Below are 16,157 nucleotides of genomic sequence, written 5' to 3'. Positions count from 1 at the left end.
TACCAGGGAACAAAATTAGAGAAGTTTAAAATATACCCTGCAATAAGCGAAAACCTCTGATTGTGTTGCAAAATCAAGAGTAATTATGGGGAAACGGTATGGTGAAAGAGCATTGGTGCTGCTTTCAGAAGAGGTGGATTTGAGACTCAGGGTGTGTCATCTTAGGCAAATCCCTTAACCTTCCTGAGTTTCCATTTTTCACCTAAAATTAGTATGAAACCTATCCTACCAACCTTGCAAACCTGTGTAATGGTTAAAATGATAGAGTGGGAAGGCCCATACAAAAGTAAGATCTAATCATAGTTAAAGTAACGATGATTGTTTTTCTTAATGTATAACTTTATTTATGTATTTTGCTATTTATTTTTGGCTGTGCTGGGTCTTTGTTGCTGTGCAGGCTTTTCTCTCATTGCAGCAAGCAGGGTCTACTCTTTGTTGCAGTGGGCAGGCTTTTCATTGAACTGGCTTCTCTTGCCGCAGAGCACTAGGCTCTAGGACACACAGGCTTTAGTAGTTGTGACTTGTGCGCTCAGTAGTTGCAGTTCCTGTTTACCCGGCTATAGAGCACAGGCTCAATAGTTGTGGCACAAGGGCTTAGTTGCTCCACAGCATGTGGCATCTTCTAGGACCAGGGATCAAAATTGTGCCTCCTGCATTGGCAGGTGGATTATTTACCGCTGAGCCTGGGTAATTAATGAGCCTGGTAATTCCAGGGAAGCAACCCTTCCTGAATTAAAGAAACAGTATTTAGCCTCAGGAGCATTTATTTCTTAAAATAACCTCAGCTGCTCTCTATGAAAAGGAAACTGTAAAACCATTTTAAGTTTGCAAAGAAAATCTTGAGTGACAAGACCAGGGATTCAAATCAATTTTGAAACAAGACCAGGATTCTAATCTTACTAACCCACGTCACTTTTCATCACACATTACTCAAATACCTTTCTCATTCTTTATTATAATCCACAGAGCAAGTGATTCCGACACACACCTGAATCTGAGCACCTCTGCTGTACTGCATTGGGTGTAATAGTGGAGTGGTAATCTTTGTCTTTATCTTTTATTGTACTTATTTGATAAAAAGCTTTATTGAGGCATTATTCACATGCATACAATTCACCAATCTAAATTGTACAATTCAATGGTTTGAGTATAATCACAGAGCTGTGCAGCTATCTCCACTATCAATTTTACATTTTCATCACCCAGAAAGAACTTCCCGGACAGCAGTCATTCTGTATTCTCCCTTCCCCTCAGCCATTGCCTAACACTAATCTACTTTCTGTATGGATTTTCCACTTAAGACCTTTCATATAAAGGGAAACATGTAACATGTAGCCTTTTGTGATTGTCTTCTTTCACTTAGCAGATTTTCAAGGAGTATGCTCTCTTTTAAAATTATCAGTGTATCAACCGTATAGTTTAGAAATAAGACGAAAAAACCCATAATCCCATTCTAATAGTCATTATCATAGTTTTATTTTGCACTCTGTAGGTGCATTTTCATCTTTTTGGAAAACAGATGGAGAGTGACCCTCGCTCCCACCACGACCCCACGAATCCCGCGCCACCGGACTCCCAGCCTCCCAACTCCCGGACCAAGGGGAGCCATGGCAGGGGAGGAAGAAGCGGCCCCGCCCCGCCCCGCCCCGCCCCTCCCCGCCAGCGCCTCGCTGACGTCACTGCTCCGGGACGCAGACCCCCGCCCTTCTTCCCCGTCGCGGTTGCTTTGACAGAACGCGATGGCGGCGTCCGCGTCTGCCGGAGTACCGGCGACCGTGTCGGGAAAGCAAGAGTTTTACCAGCTTCTGAAGAACCTGATCAATCCAAGCTGTATGGTGCGGCGGCAGGCAGAGGAAATCTATGAAAATATCCCAGGTCTGTGTAAGACTACATTCCTCTTAGATGCCGTCAGAAATAGAAGAGCGGGTTATGAGGTGAGACAAATGGCTGCCGCCCTGCTACGACGGCTTTTGTCCTCTGGGTTTGAGGAAGTCTATCCAAATCTGCCTTCTGATGTTCAGAGGGACGTCAAGATTGAACTGATACTGGCTGTTAAGTTAGAAACACATGCTAGTATGAGGAAAAAACTTTGTGACATTTTTGCAGTGCTGGCCAGGAATTTGATAGATGAGGATGGCACTAACCACTGGCCTGAAGGTCTGAAGTTCCTTGTTGATTCAATCTACTCTAAAAATGTGGTTCTATGGGAAGTTGCACTTCACGTTTTCTGGCACTTTCCGGGGATTTTTGGGAACCAAGAGCGGCACGATTTGGATATCATCAAACGGTTGTTGGACCAGTGTATTCAAGATCAAGAACATCCAGCAATCAGGACATTATCTGCTAGAGCTGCAGCTGCATTTGTACTTGCTAATGAGAATAATATTGGTCTTTTCAAAGACTTTGCAGACTTGCTTCCTGGAATCTTACAGGCTGTGAATGATTCATGCTACCAGGATGATGATTCAGTGCTAGAATCCCTTGTGGAGATTGCAGATACTGTACCTAAATATTTGGGTCCTTATTTAGAAGATACTCTGCAACTGAGTCTAAAGTTATGTGGAGACTCTAGACTTAGTAATCTGCAACGCCAGCTGGCACTTGAAGTAATAGTGACCTTGTCTGAAACTGCCACCCCAATGTTGAAAAAACATACAAATATTATTGCACAGGCAGTTCCTCATATATTAGCAATGATGGTTGATCTACAAGATGACGAGGACTGGGTAAATGCTGATGAAATGGAAGAAGATGATTTTGACAGCAATGCAGTTGCTGCTGAGAGTGCATTAGACAGACTGGCTTGTGGGCTCGGTGGAAAACTTGTTTTACCAATGACTAAGGAGCATATCATGCAGATGCTACAGAGCCCTGACTGGAAATACCGACATGCTGGATTAATGGCCTTATCTGCTATTGGAGAAGGATGCCATCAGCAAATGGAATCAATTTTAGATGAAACAGTTAACTCTGTTTTGCTTTTTCTTCAGGATCCTCATCCAAGGGTGAGGGCAGCAGCCTGTACTACACTTGGACAGATGGCTACAGATTTTGCACCTAACTTCCAAAAGAAATTCCATGAAACTGTGATTGCAGCTCTGTTGCGTACTATGGAAAATCAAGGTAATCAGCGTGTACAGTCACATGCAGCTTCTGCACTTATTATTTTTATTGAAGACTGCCCCAAATCATTGCTGGTTCTATATTTGGATAGTATGGTAAGAAATCTACATTCTATCTTGGTGATTAAACTTCAAGAGTTGATTCGCAATGGAACTAAGTTGGCCTTAGAACAGCTTGTGACAACCATTGCCTCAGTTGCAGATACAATAGAAGAAAAATTTGTACCATACTATGATATATTTATGCCCTCACTAAAGCATACCGTTGAGCTTGCTGTTCAAAAGGAACTCAAACTTCTGAAAGGAAAGACTATTGAATGCATTAGCCATGTTGGTCTTGCTGTTGGTAAGGAAAAATTTATGCAAGATGCATCAAATGTGATGCAGTTATTGTTGAAGACACAATCAGACTTAAATAATATGGAAGATGATGACCCTCAGACCTCTTACATGGTTTCAGCATGGGCTAGAATGTGTAAAATTCTTGGAAGTGATTTTCAACAGTACCTTCCACTGGTTATTGAGCCTCTTATTAAGACTGCTTCAGCTAAACCTGACGTTGCTCTCTTAGACACACAAGACGTGGAGAATATGAGTGATGATGATGGATGGCAATTTGTAAATCTTGGAGACCAGCAAAGTTTTGGAATTAAAACTTCAGGACTTGAAGCAAAAGCAACTGCTTGCCAGATGTTGGTTTATTATGCTAAGGAGTTAAGAGAAGGATTTGTGGACTATACAGAACAAGTTGTAAAACTGATGGTTCCTTTATTGAAATTTTATTTCCATGACAATGTTCGAGTGGCAGCTGCAGAGTCCTTGCCTTTTCTCCTGGAATGTGCAAGAATTCGTGGGCCAGAGTATCTTGCACAGATGTGGCAATTCATATGCGATCCCTTAATCAAGGCTATTGGGACCGAACCTGATACAGATGTACTCTCAGAAATAATGAATTCTTTTGCAAAATCCATTGAAGTAATGGGAGATGGGTGCCTTAATGATGAACACTTGGAAGAACTGGGAGAAATATTGAAAGCAAAACTTGAAGGGCACTTTAAAAACCAAGAACTAAGACAGGTTAAAAGACAGGAAGAAAACTATGATCAACAGGTTGAAATGTCTCTGCAAGATGAGGATGAATGTGATGTTTATATTCTGACCAAAGTATCAGATATTTTGCACTCATTATTTAGTACTTACAAGGAAAAGATTTTACCGTGGTTTGAACAGCTACTTCCATTAATTGTGAATCTAATTTGTTCTAATAGGCCATGGCCAGACAGACAATGGGGATTGTGCATATTTGATGATATCATAGAGCACTGCAGTCCAACCTCATTTAAATATGTTGAATATTTTCGGTGGCCAATGCTACTAAATATGCGAGACAACAACCCTGAAGTCAGGCAAGCTGCTGCTTATGGCCTGGGTGTTATGGCACAGTTTGGTGGAGATGATTATCGTTCTTTATGTTCAGAAGCTGTTCCACTGCTAGTAAAAGTTATTAAGTGTGCAAATTCCAAAACCAAAAAAAATGTCATTGCTACAGAGAACTGTATCTCAGCAGTAGGGAAGATTTTGAGGTTTAAGCCTAACTGTGTAAATGTAGATGAAGTTCTTCCACACTGGTTGTCATGGCTTCCATTGCATGAGGATAAAGAGGAAGCTATTCAGACTTTGAGTTTTCTCTGTGACTTAGTTGAAAGTAACCACCCCATTGTACTTGGTCCAAATAATTCCAATCTTCCAAAAATAATTAGTATAATTGCAGAAGGAAAAATTAATGAGACTATTAACTATGAAGATCCTTGTGCCAAACGCCTAGCTAATGTTGTACGTCAGGTACAGACTTCTGAAGAATTATGGTTGGAATGCATTTCCCATCTTGATGATGAGCAGCAGGAAGCCTTACAGGCATTGCTAAATTTTGCTTGAAGCACTTTAATATTACTTGAATGTCATCCCCCATAAAAGTAACTCCAAATAAGTGTTGTGAGTGGATTCCATTATGATTGAGAGATCTGTTCTCTCCCTGCTAAGCAGTTTATATTCCTTCCCAGTGTTTCTCCATGATTAGTCAGTGTTATAGCCTCTTGTTTACCTTGCATGTTTTATCAAACACAGACCTTGGTGATAACCTGTGCTTCTGTTGTCTTAAAATGTTTGTCACCTATCCTCTATTTGATGTGAAGTATGTACGTTGTTGCTATTTGTCTAAATTCCTGATGCTGGGCAAGCAGTGTGCTTGGTTGTCGTGCTGCCTAACACAAGATGTTAAAGAGTGCACAAAGATGGGATAGAAGAACTTCCAGGACAAACCCTTTGAATTGTGAATGAAGAATATAGTGATCATATTCTATGATACTCCTAGTTTTCATAGTAATGGGAGGATACTGGTATTGGAAAAGAGTTTTGAGATACTGCAGAGGATGTGGCGAGTTTTCTCCATAATCAAAGAACTTTTTAATAATGTCCTCCTGAGGCTGAGACATATCCATATTCTAGTTCCCAAGGTGTCCAGCTGATAGTTAAGAGAACTTTAAAATCTTGGCCAGATCAGTCTGTTTTTAACTTATCCAGGACCACAGGACTCTTCAAGGACTCTTAAGGACCACAGTTACTGTAAAGGGTATCTTGGTGCATCTGACATTGGTAGCATATAACGTACTGTAATACAGTATTTGACAAAGAGTAAATGATTATTTGTGGGAGTCAATCACTGTTAAGTGTTTGAGAAGAATATTGCATTGTATATGTATGCCATTTTTCCCTGCAAAGCAGTTTAACAAGAGAAGCCCTGATTCAAAATGGGGCTTAAATTTCTATTTTGAAGAAACTCTTAGTTGTATAGTAGCATTAAAGAGAATTCAATTGTGATCATGAAAGGGAAGCAAAATTAATCTTTAAACATGAAAAAGAAAACAGCTTTGAGACAACCATTGATTTAGCAGTAAGCGTGGATTCTAAGAAAACAGTTCTATAAATCTGGGGTTACTTATATTAGTTACAATGTTGGTCTTTAATCTCAGGCTTTTTGTAGGGTAGAAAAAAAAGCTTTCTACTCAGCAAATTATTTATCCAGAATTTAAGAACAAATACATCTGTCATGGATTTCCTGGGGCTGTTATGAGTACTGTGTATGTAAAGTATTTAGTGAGTATTTAAGATGTAGTAAGTGCTTAATAAATGGTAGCTGTTACTGCTGTTGGTGTTTGTACCTCTTCTGTGTTCTTTTATGGTCTGGAATTCCTTTTACATTAAAATTTCCCTGTTTCCCCTCCTACCAGTTCATGAGCAGGCCATCTAGGCCACTGTGGACAGAGATACGAAATTGAGATTTTAAATATGCAATTCCTATACATTCCCTGCAATTATTTATTGTTAATGAAGAGAAAAAAAGAAAAGCACATTGGTTGGGGTACAGTCATAATTTTAATAAGATTAAATTTAAAAGTATAGATGAATAAATAAAAAAAAACCCCACCACAAAGTATTAATAGAGGTTTTCTATGGACAGTCTGACTGAAAGGCAGTTTTTCTTCTCATTTATCTATATTTCCTAAAAGCTCAAAGAGCTTTTTCTACTTTCATACTAGTTAAATTGGCCTTGCAGTGACATGTAGCTAAATTTCCTTCTACTCATCCAGGAGTCTTTATTAATATTCCTTATTTAAGAAGACTTTGGTAAACATTTCTACCAATTCCATATATTCTTGTGCATGAAAAATTGGAAAATCTACCATATGACTTGGAATTAGGCACCTGGAGAATTTTGAAGACAAACCTAGATTTGAATTTTGCCAAGCTGCTTTTTGAACCTAAATAGTTTTCCATCAGTGAAATAAGCATAAGGCCTAGCTCATGGGATTGTGAGAATTAAAGAAGGTAATGAATATAAAGTGATCAGTGGCACAGCGTTCAATAAATGCAAGCTAATATTATCTGAGAGTCATGAAATATGGTTGGTGGCTAAAGAGAGGAGGGTGACATCTGATGGGATGGGTCCAGATTCTTGGGCTTTCTCAAAGGAAATGAGAGATGTCCAGTCAGACACATTTTTGGTTGCCAGTCCCTGAAGTAAGACTGGTCTGCCTTTGTTCCTGATTTAAGACTCATCTATAGACCTGAGCTCGATTCCTTGGGTGGGAAGAAGGGAAAGGCTACCCACTCCAGTATTCTGGCCTGGAGAATTCCATGGACCATATAGTCCATGGTGTCCCAGAGAGTCTACAGGGCCAAGTGACTTTCACTCATGGGTGCTAAGGAGAGAGAATGCTGTAAATGCCTAATAAATTACAAATGTCTGATGAGGTAAGAGGAGATTTAGATAAACTAGATGATGGGTGTGTGTGTGGGGGGGGGGGGGGTGTCAATACCCTAAAACCTTAAAAGCGCCCCTTTTTAGGTAAGCACTCTTACCTAAGACTGCTATCTAACATACTGGACCCCTCTCCCCCCCGCCCAAAAAAAAAGGAAAAAGCTTTTTAGTTTCGAATTTTATCAGTGCTTTAAAGGTCCACATTGATGGGAAGTAAAACAGTCTTAAGAGTCAAAATATCCCAATCATTTTGTTATACATCTTTACTTTTAAAATGTTTACTTTCTAAAATTTTGATTCTGTATTCAAGTAATTCCACGTTTCAAGCAAGAGCGTCCTGTGTAAGCAGAAAAGGGAATATGTGCATCTTTGAAAAAGAAAGGGAGAAAATAGTAATATCTGCATTAAGGAACCGTTACTTTCTCCTCATTTTTAAGCAATATGTCAACTAATGGAATGATAACCTTACTTCTTAGACATTCCCTAAACAGTAATTTTTAAATGAGATTGAAAGGTTATGCCAACGACTGTTAAATGCTGCAGTTCTGATTTTAAATATTTGAACACTAAGTCCCAAGGACTTTAAATAAGGTTTCATTCCCTTCCTTTACTCTTAGCAGATGTCAAAAATTGAGAAGGTGGGGATGTTTTTTCATTTTAACGGAAAACATGGGATTAACTTCCAAAATAGGAACTGATGTTAAGACTTGGGGACAGGAGTTTTAGAAATTCGAGTTCTACACATCTCTTTTTCTTTTGCATGTGAACATATGTTCCAATTAGTCGAGTTCTTGAACCTTTCTAAACTTTACAAAATGCCAATTCTACGTTGAAAAACCAGCAGTCACGTGGGGAGAGGGCAGTGTGCAAAAGGAAATTTTTTACAATGGATAGGATTTACACTCGATGTCTACTTACAATTCACTTTCCATCAACGAAAGTTGTCTAGCAAGCGCCTGCAGGATTAATTGTAGCTTTCAGCGCTAATAGGTGTCTCGCGGAACAACTATCCTCTTAGCACAGCCCACTTCTAAAACCCTTTCAGCCTCCCACTCAGGAGGTGGCGAGCAAAGCCCGGCGGCCGCTTTGCTTCTCTCTTTACTCCGCCCCTTCCAGTTGGCTACAAACTGATGACATCATTGCTCCGCGCAACCTACCAGGCCTCAGGGTCTGAAGCTGAGACGGAGTCCTGGCTTTCACGTAGCGGTACGTGAGGTGGGGGTGGTAGTGTTCTACTGCGCATGCTCACCGTCGACGGCGACGGTGCCTCTTTCTTTGCCTTTTTCCACAGCTCGCCCCAACCTGGAGAGCCGGGGCAGGGGGGGGGGCTGAGTGCCCTCCCCCTTCTCTCCCGGCCCCTCCTCTTCCCCCCGCCCAGTAGGGCTTCTAACTGACAGTTGTCGCCAGGCCCCGTCCGCGCGCCGCCTCCTCCTGCCTGGGTCCCCCGCAGGTAGAGAGGGGCGGGAGGGGGTGTGAGGGAGAGGAGGAGGAGCCCGAGCCGCGGTGGCCCGGCGTTTCGGCGCCCTCCGGGGAGGCTAGAGAAGAAGCCCACTTTCCTCCTCGCCCCCTCCCTGCCCTCAAGCCGGCCCGGGAGGGGGTGGGGCGCGGAGGCCAAGCCAGGCCTGGCGGGTTAAGAGCGGCCGGGCGGGGCGCGGAGGGGTGAGGCAGGCTAGTGCCGTGCGCGCGCGCCGCCGCCGGGGGGAGGGGAGAGGAGGGCACCTAGGCTCTCCTCTTCTCTCCCCCCTCCCCCGCGCCCCATGTAACCCCGCCCCGCCGGCGGCAAGCTCGAGACCCCCGCGCGCACCGAGCCGAGCCGGCAGCTGAGGAGAGCGAGGCCCGATGCGGCTGAGGCTGCGCGGAGCCCCTGAGCCCTGAGGAAGCGGTCCGCGCTCACGCGTGCCCCGGCGCCTCGAGCGGCCCCTGCACACCCCCAACCTGGGCCTGCCGGAGGCATGAGCGTGCCCGGGAAGCCGGGGGAGATGAAGCCGGCTGGAGAAGAGGAGCGGCCGCCAGCGGCGGCCGAGGAAGAGGACGACGACGAGTTGGTGGCAGCGGCTCCGGCCTCACGGCCGGCCCGAAGGAGTGCCTCCTCGAGGGAGGACGCGGACGACGACGAAGAGGAGGAGGCGATGGTGGTCGGGGGCGGTGGCTGCAAGGAGCAGGAGCTGACCTACGAGCTGCAGCAGGGCTACCGCATCCTGGGCGAGTTCCTGCAGGAGAAGCACCGAGGCCTCACCGCCCCATTCCTCCAGCCCTTGGGGGGCGTTGCCACCAGGGAAGAGGAGGCGGCCGAGGGGCCGCGCGGCGGAGGCCGGGGCAGTCGCGCCCTCCCGCAGCAGCCCGGTGAGGGCATGTGTCTGCTGAAGATGGAGGAGAAATTCGCCAGCGGCCAGTACGGGGGCATCACCGAGTTCGTGGCGGACTTCAGGTTGATGCTGGAGACGTGCTATCGCCAGCATGGAGTGGACCACTGGATCTCCAAACAGGGCCAGAAGCTGGAGATGATGCTGGAGCAGAAGTTGGCGCTTCTTTCTCGGTGAGTGAGCCCAGTTCCCGGCGGGACTGACGGACTGACACAAACACACCCTCGCACGTGTCCGAGGATGGGTTGGGCCAGGGGCCGGGGGGCGTCGCTGATAGGTGCTGAGTCAGAACCCCGGGAGGAGGAGCAGTGCTGGGCGGGGGCCCGCAGGGGTGTGGTGGGTGTGGGCCGAAAGAACCCCACGCCCAGGCAGGAAAGAACCCGAGGAGAAAGCCGAGAACCGAGCCCTGAAGAGCAGGTAAAGTTTGTGGAAGTAAAGTGAAAAGGTGCCCGTAGGAAGAATTACAGGAGCAGGGAGAGAAAAAGTTTTAGTGGGATGGAAGTTGGCTTTGCAACTTTTATTAGACAGTTTTGGCAAGAAAATTTTAAACGTTTATGGAATGAAATATCATTAGAAATTTATTTTGGCGCTTGTAAAAGGTGGTTTCAAACTTAAGGTTATATCGTTTTAGTATTCAGCTCTGTCATTGGAGATGTATAGTGTTATTAAATGGTTAACAGTTACTGTGGCATATTCTTGGTTTTTTCTCTCAGCTTCATCTGAGAGAACCGAATTTTTGTATCAACACAAAAATTTTAATACGCTTAGGATGTTGGTATTTATTCTCCCAGAAGTCATAGGCAGGTCAGGTGGCTCGACTCTGTCGTGCACTCTAGGTAGGTGGGTGAGAGGGTGAGTGGGTGTGTGCGCCCTCGGTACACTCTAGGTGGGTGGCTGTGCTTAGTCGCTCAGTCGTGTCCGACTCTGCAACGCCGTTGACTGTACCCCGCCCGGCCCTCTGTCCATGGGGATTCTTCAGGCAAGAATACTGGAGTGGGTTGCCTTGCCCTCCTCACACTTTAGGTATACTCCACCCGTATATCTACTCAATTATTTTTCCTTTCTAAGAAGTGATAATGTAACACAGGAGGCTACCAAAATAAACATATTAATTTATATCTCTGTGATTTATAGGAGTCAGTTGAATTTCTCTAGCGGAAATTCGTCAGGAATAAAAAAGTAATTGAAAGCTGTTGGAAATTGTGGTTGAAAGTGATCCAGTTGTTTGACCCTTTACTAGTGGAAGTGAACTTGCAAATCACTCTACGTTTTTGGCCTCAGTTTCCTCATCTATAAAATGAGGATAATGACAGTACCTAATTAATGGGGTTGCTGTTTATTAAATGCATTAATAAATGTAAAGTCGAATGTGCCAGTCCCATATAGTTAGCTCAAGATAAGTTTTAACCATTATAATACTAGTAGTGGTAGTTGAATAAAATGAATAGTCTCATATCTGAAACTGGGACGTGTGCGAGTACTTTTATCCAAAAGCACCTGAAAAGTTGTGTTAACTTTTCTGTCCTTGATTTATAATTGTAATTTTAAAATAATCTAATCTGTCGCTGGCTTCCAGTTATGCTGTTTTTGAGACTACCAGTGACTTCTTTCACTGAAAACAATGGTTAACTTAGTGCTTGACTCATTAGGGCAGCTCTGTTTAAGGAACATCTTCTTGAATCTTTTTCTAATACTGAATTATTTGATAATAGAATAATTCACAAATTTGTATATTACTTTTAATACTTTAGTGGTGTTTTATTTATGTAGTGTGTTTGTTACCCTTGTCTTCACAGTGTTTCATAGCTATGACTCACATAAGAAACAGTCCATTCACTTTATTTTTAAGTAGTAAAGTATATTCCAAGTTGATGTCACAAGATTTTAGATGTGGAAGAAGCTAAAGAGTTTATCTAGTCCAAGCATCTAGTTTTACAGGTTAGAAACAGGGATTTAGGGAATTCCCTTGTGGTCCAGTGGCTGAGGCTCTGTGCTCCTGATACAGGGGGGCTGGGCTCGATCTCTTGTTAGGGAACTAGATCCCACATGCCACAACTAGGACTCTATGCAGCCAAATAAATAAAAATAAATGTTAAAAAAAAAAAACAGGGATTTAGAATGAGGCTATGATATAACAGCATCCATACTTAAAATATTCTTTTGTTTATAAATATAATAATGTATTTCTGATGTTCTTAGTCCTGGAGAGATAAAATTCTTGCAGTTTAGTAGTAAATGAAATGAAACATGATGATCTCAAAGAGATAATTAAGGCTTTTTGAGTCCCTCACTTTTTTTGGTATTTGATATGTACAAACATTTTGTAAATAATAGGTTCGACAAACCACAGTTGTAGATCTAGGAAATCGTTTCTTTTTCTGTACTAACCTAAAATCCAAGTCATTACTAAATAAATGCTTTGAGTGAGCACTACTTCAAGAAAAGCGTAGATTATAGCTGTTTGGTATGCAATTAGGATATATAGATGCTCCAGAACAATACTCTCTTATAATAGACTGTCCACGTGACTAAGACTTTCAGCAAATAGATGATTCAGATACCTTATTTCTAAATAAGTGATATATCATATTTTAGTAATAAGAAACACTTAGATATTAAATTTGTTCTCTTTTGTCTTCTCATATGTATTTGTAAGATACTGAATTAACCCTTATTTTCAAATTTAAGGAGAATTTTACAGCTGCTTCATATATTACTGAGCAAGAAATGAGGTACATCAGATAGAGAGGGTATCACATTATTGCAGAGCAGTCCAGTGGCATGTACCTTGGGCAGATTGTATAACTTGAAGCTCAGTGTTTTCATCTGTGCTTTGAAAGTATTGATTGCACAAATGTGTATCTTTCAGAACTATTCATTCAGATATCAAAAGAGAGGTTTTCTGCTTTTTTAAGTGGTATATAGTTGAGTAGGGGAAAAGACACGTAAAAACATTGATGATTCTACAATATAATGGAGTTAAAAGGTATAGAGAAGCTTATACTTGAACTATTTCTTAAAGAAGTTGAAGCTTGCTTCTGGATTTTCTTAGAGGGCTTGAGAGAAACATTCCAGATTATTGAACTACAGTGAATGCAAGGCATGGGACAGCAAGGTGTTTCTGGGAACTACAGATACTTCTTCTGGCTACAGTATGGTCTCCAGAATAGTGTCTGCTTTTCAGCAGGTATGCAGGATGATCGACTGGGGAGAAGAAAGAAAACATTACAACTTCAGTATATTTTATTTTTATTTTATCCTGTTAACATTTCTAAATTTTTTGGTTTGTGTCTTGTGTTTATGATAGCACTACATGTATATGATCTACAAATGACATTTTATCATAATTTAATTATATTAGTAATATATAACAATATGTTATATATATATAATATTTGTGATAGAACTATGACTAAGACTAGCGTATCTAGTCTCTCAGTTACATATTTTAGAAAGGATCTTATTCATGTATTTGAGGCAACTGAGGGCTTCCCAGATGGCGCTAATGGTAAAGAATCCACCTGCCAGTGCAGGAGACGCCAGAGATATGGTTCAATCTCTGGGCTGGGAAGATCCTCTGGAGTAGGAAATGGCAACCCACTCCAGTGTTCTTGCCTGGAAAATCCGATGGATAGAGGAGCCTGGTGGGCTACAGTCCATGGGGTCACAGAGAGTCAGACTTAACAGAACACGCCCGCACACCCAGGAGGGAAATAGCAATTAGCATTAAGGAGTAGGGAGAAAACCATCTAATAAGTGGAAAGGAATAGAAAATACTTAGGAAGTTATGCCTAATAAGAATTTTTGCCTCTTCTGAATTTTAAATTATATTTTTGAATGCTTTTAAATTTTAAAGTATTTTTGAAAGCTTTAAGAATGTTGCCATGTAGTTTTAATAAGTTATAATTACAGAATAGGCATCACTAGTGACCCCAACAGAGCTGAATTTGAAGTTTTAGTTTTGGCCATTTAAAATAATATTTTGGTGAAAATAAGCTTGAACATGATATATATCCTTGTTGATTTCTGAGTTAAGTTGCTGTTAAAGAGAGGCACATATAATGGGTTATTTTTTTTTAAAGGCTTCCTTAAAATACAGGTAAAGATAACTTAGTTTCGTAATTGCTTTTTAGTCAGACATGAACATACAAAAGCATCATTATGAAGCCTCAGAAATTTAAAAACAGAGGTTTCCAAGTACAGGTAGTAACTGAACTACATATGGATTTTGTACATTGATTTTAATCTCCTTCTTAGTTAAATTTGAAATTTGTTGACTTGTTTATTCTCAGCTAAGATCAAAACCCAGAAATTAACTGGGGATTTTAACAAGGTGTTTCTTATTCCCTAGTAGTTCAACTCCCACTGGAATGTGTGATTCTATCTTTTTTATGTAAATCTTTAAAAATTGAATACCTTTGGTAATAGAATCTGGGTTTACTTCTTGTTCAGAATTATAGAATGTTAGTGCTTGATACGCCATGTAGTTCAATTTATTATAGTTGCCATTCTTTTTAAAAAGAAGTGCCATTTAAGAAGATTTAGAAAATGTTCTAAGTGCAGTGATAAAAGGATGAAGCAAGGATTTCAACTAACAAGACATTTTTTGAGCTCCTGCTTTGTTCTGTGACTTAAGGGACAGTTTTGGCCCAAGAGGTTTACATACACAGTTATGGTAAAGGGTTAGAATATATTAAAACTGATTTTCAGATGTGATCCATTGTCAAAACACCTGGAAGTCATGGGGCTGTTTACAGTGCATCCTGAGATATCTATATATTTAGTTGTATGATCTTTTGCTAGGGGAAAAAAAGGCTTAAAACAAATTATGGGAGGAAACCCTTAATGATGAGATTCTGCTGAGCTCCTCAGATTTTTCTCCCTACAAACTGGGAAAACATAATCATTTTTGGATTTTTGGTGGTATATGTTGGTTTTGACACAGTCGAAAATCTGCATCTAACGTGACCCAGCTAGACCCTCCATATATTTTGTTGTTCTGTCACTCGGTCATATCTGACTCTTTGGGACCCCATGGATTGCAGCACGGCAGGCTTCCCTGTCCTTCACCGTCTTCCGAAGTTTGCTCAAACTGATGTCCATTGAGTCAGTGATGCCATGCAACCATCTCTTCCTCTATCGTCCGCTTTTCCTCCTGCCCTCAATCTTTCTCAGCATCAGGGTCTTTTCCAGTGAGTCGGCTCTTCTCTTCAGGCGGCTATAGTATTGGAGCTTCAGCTTCAGCATCAGTCCTTCCAATGAGTATTCAGGGTTGATTTCCTTTAGGATTGATTGGTTTGATCTCCTTGCTGTCCAAGGGACCCTAAGGAGTCTTCTCCAGCACCAGAGTTCAGATGCATATACTTGGTTCCTCCCTATCGGGGGTTCTGAATCTGCAGATTCAACCAGCTGAATCCAACTGAGGACCGTGTTGTAGTGCTGTAGTATTTACTGTTGAAAAAGATCTGTGTTTAAGTGGACTCAAGCAGTTAAAACATCTGTTGTTCAGGGATTAACTATATATTCTAAGGGTGCATTCTTTGAGGACTACTTTATTATAGAGTTTATTATTGAGCTTTATTATAGAGTTTTATGAAAGTACAGAGGAGGGATCAACTACTCGAAGGAGGTGGGAAAGCTGGAATCGAAAAAAATACTTTATTAGATTTTATTTTAGAGGTCATAATTTTGAAAGGTGAATAGACTATTGATAGATGAAGTTGAAGAGTTCATGAAACAATTATTTGACCTATCCTATGATGTAGTTTGTGAAGCCCCCTGTGGTTACAGTGATAAACATGACTTTATCCCTTACTTAAAAGTGGTACACAAACAAACAATTACATGTATGGAGGCAGAAGAGGGCATATTGCAGAGGAGTGGTTTATATCCAGTGGTTGGTTAGTGTACAGAATGATGAGATCCTGTAGTGGCAGATAAGTCTAGAAAGATAAGCTGGGACTAATTATGGCGGATTCGTTCAAAAAGACCCTGATGCTGGGAAAGATTGATGGCAAAAGGAGAGGGGGGTGACAGAGGGTCAGATGGTTAGATAGTATCACCGACTCATTGGGCAAGAATTTTAGCAAACTCAGGGAGATAGTGAAGGACAGGGAAGCCTGGTGTGCTGCAGTCCATGGGGGTCACAAAGAGTCAGACATGACTTAGCAACTGAACAACAGCAACAGTAATTACAGAGGACCTTGATTGCTTGCTAAGGAGTTTATAATGTAGGCATTGTGGATTCATCACAGTTTTTTTTTTTTTTTTTTGCATTTTTTTTCCATTTATTTTTATTAGTTGGAGGCTAATTACTTTACAACATTGCAGTGGGTTTTGCATCACAGTTTTTAG

At 41.6% G+C, this 16,157-nt stretch overlaps 2 protein-coding genes across 6 annotated transcripts in view; both read left to right on the top strand.

Moving 5' to 3' along the window:
- The first annotated feature begins 1,699 nt into the window (after window positions 1-1,699).
- RANBP6 (RAN binding protein 6) lies at window positions 1,700-6,321 on the top strand. Of its 3 annotated transcripts, none has more exons than XM_020904587.2 (2): window positions 1,700-1,875; window positions 2,991-3,158. In XM_020904587.2, the coding sequence occupies exons 1-2, from the start codon at window positions 1,740-1,742 to the stop codon at window positions 3,059-3,061; spliced, it is 207 nt and encodes a 68-aa protein (XP_020760246.1). In that variant the 5' UTR covers window positions 1,700-1,739; the 3' UTR covers window positions 3,062-3,158. The 3 variants fall into 3 exon arrangements, with proteins under 3 accessions (XP_020760246.1, XP_020760244.1, XP_020760245.1); XM_020904586.2 differs by having other exon boundaries at window positions 1,705-1,934; window positions 2,991-6,321; XM_020904585.2 differs by having other exon boundaries at window positions 1,704-6,321.
- A 2,352-nt stretch (window positions 6,322-8,673) lies between these two features.
- The window catches only part of BRD10 (bromodomain containing 10), a 102,453-nt gene continuing 94,969 nt past the window's right edge, over window positions 8,674-16,157 (top strand). For all 3 annotated transcript variants that reach the window (XM_070480454.1, XM_020904589.2, XM_020904588.2), the window contains exon 1: window positions 8,674-9,976. In XM_070480454.1, the coding sequence (XP_070336555.1) occupies window positions 9,393-9,976 (584 nt within the window). In that variant the 5' untranslated portion in view covers window positions 8,674-9,392. The remainder of the gene's footprint in view (window positions 9,977-16,157) is intronic.

The sequence above is a fragment of the Odocoileus virginianus genome, chromosome 18 (assembly GCF_023699985.2).
Source record: "Odocoileus virginianus isolate 20LAN1187 ecotype Illinois chromosome 18, Ovbor_1.2, whole genome shotgun sequence".
NCBI classification, from domain to species: Eukaryota; Metazoa; Chordata; class Mammalia; order Artiodactyla; family Cervidae; genus Odocoileus; species Odocoileus virginianus.
This window is presented reverse-complemented; position numbering and strand designations above follow the sequence as displayed.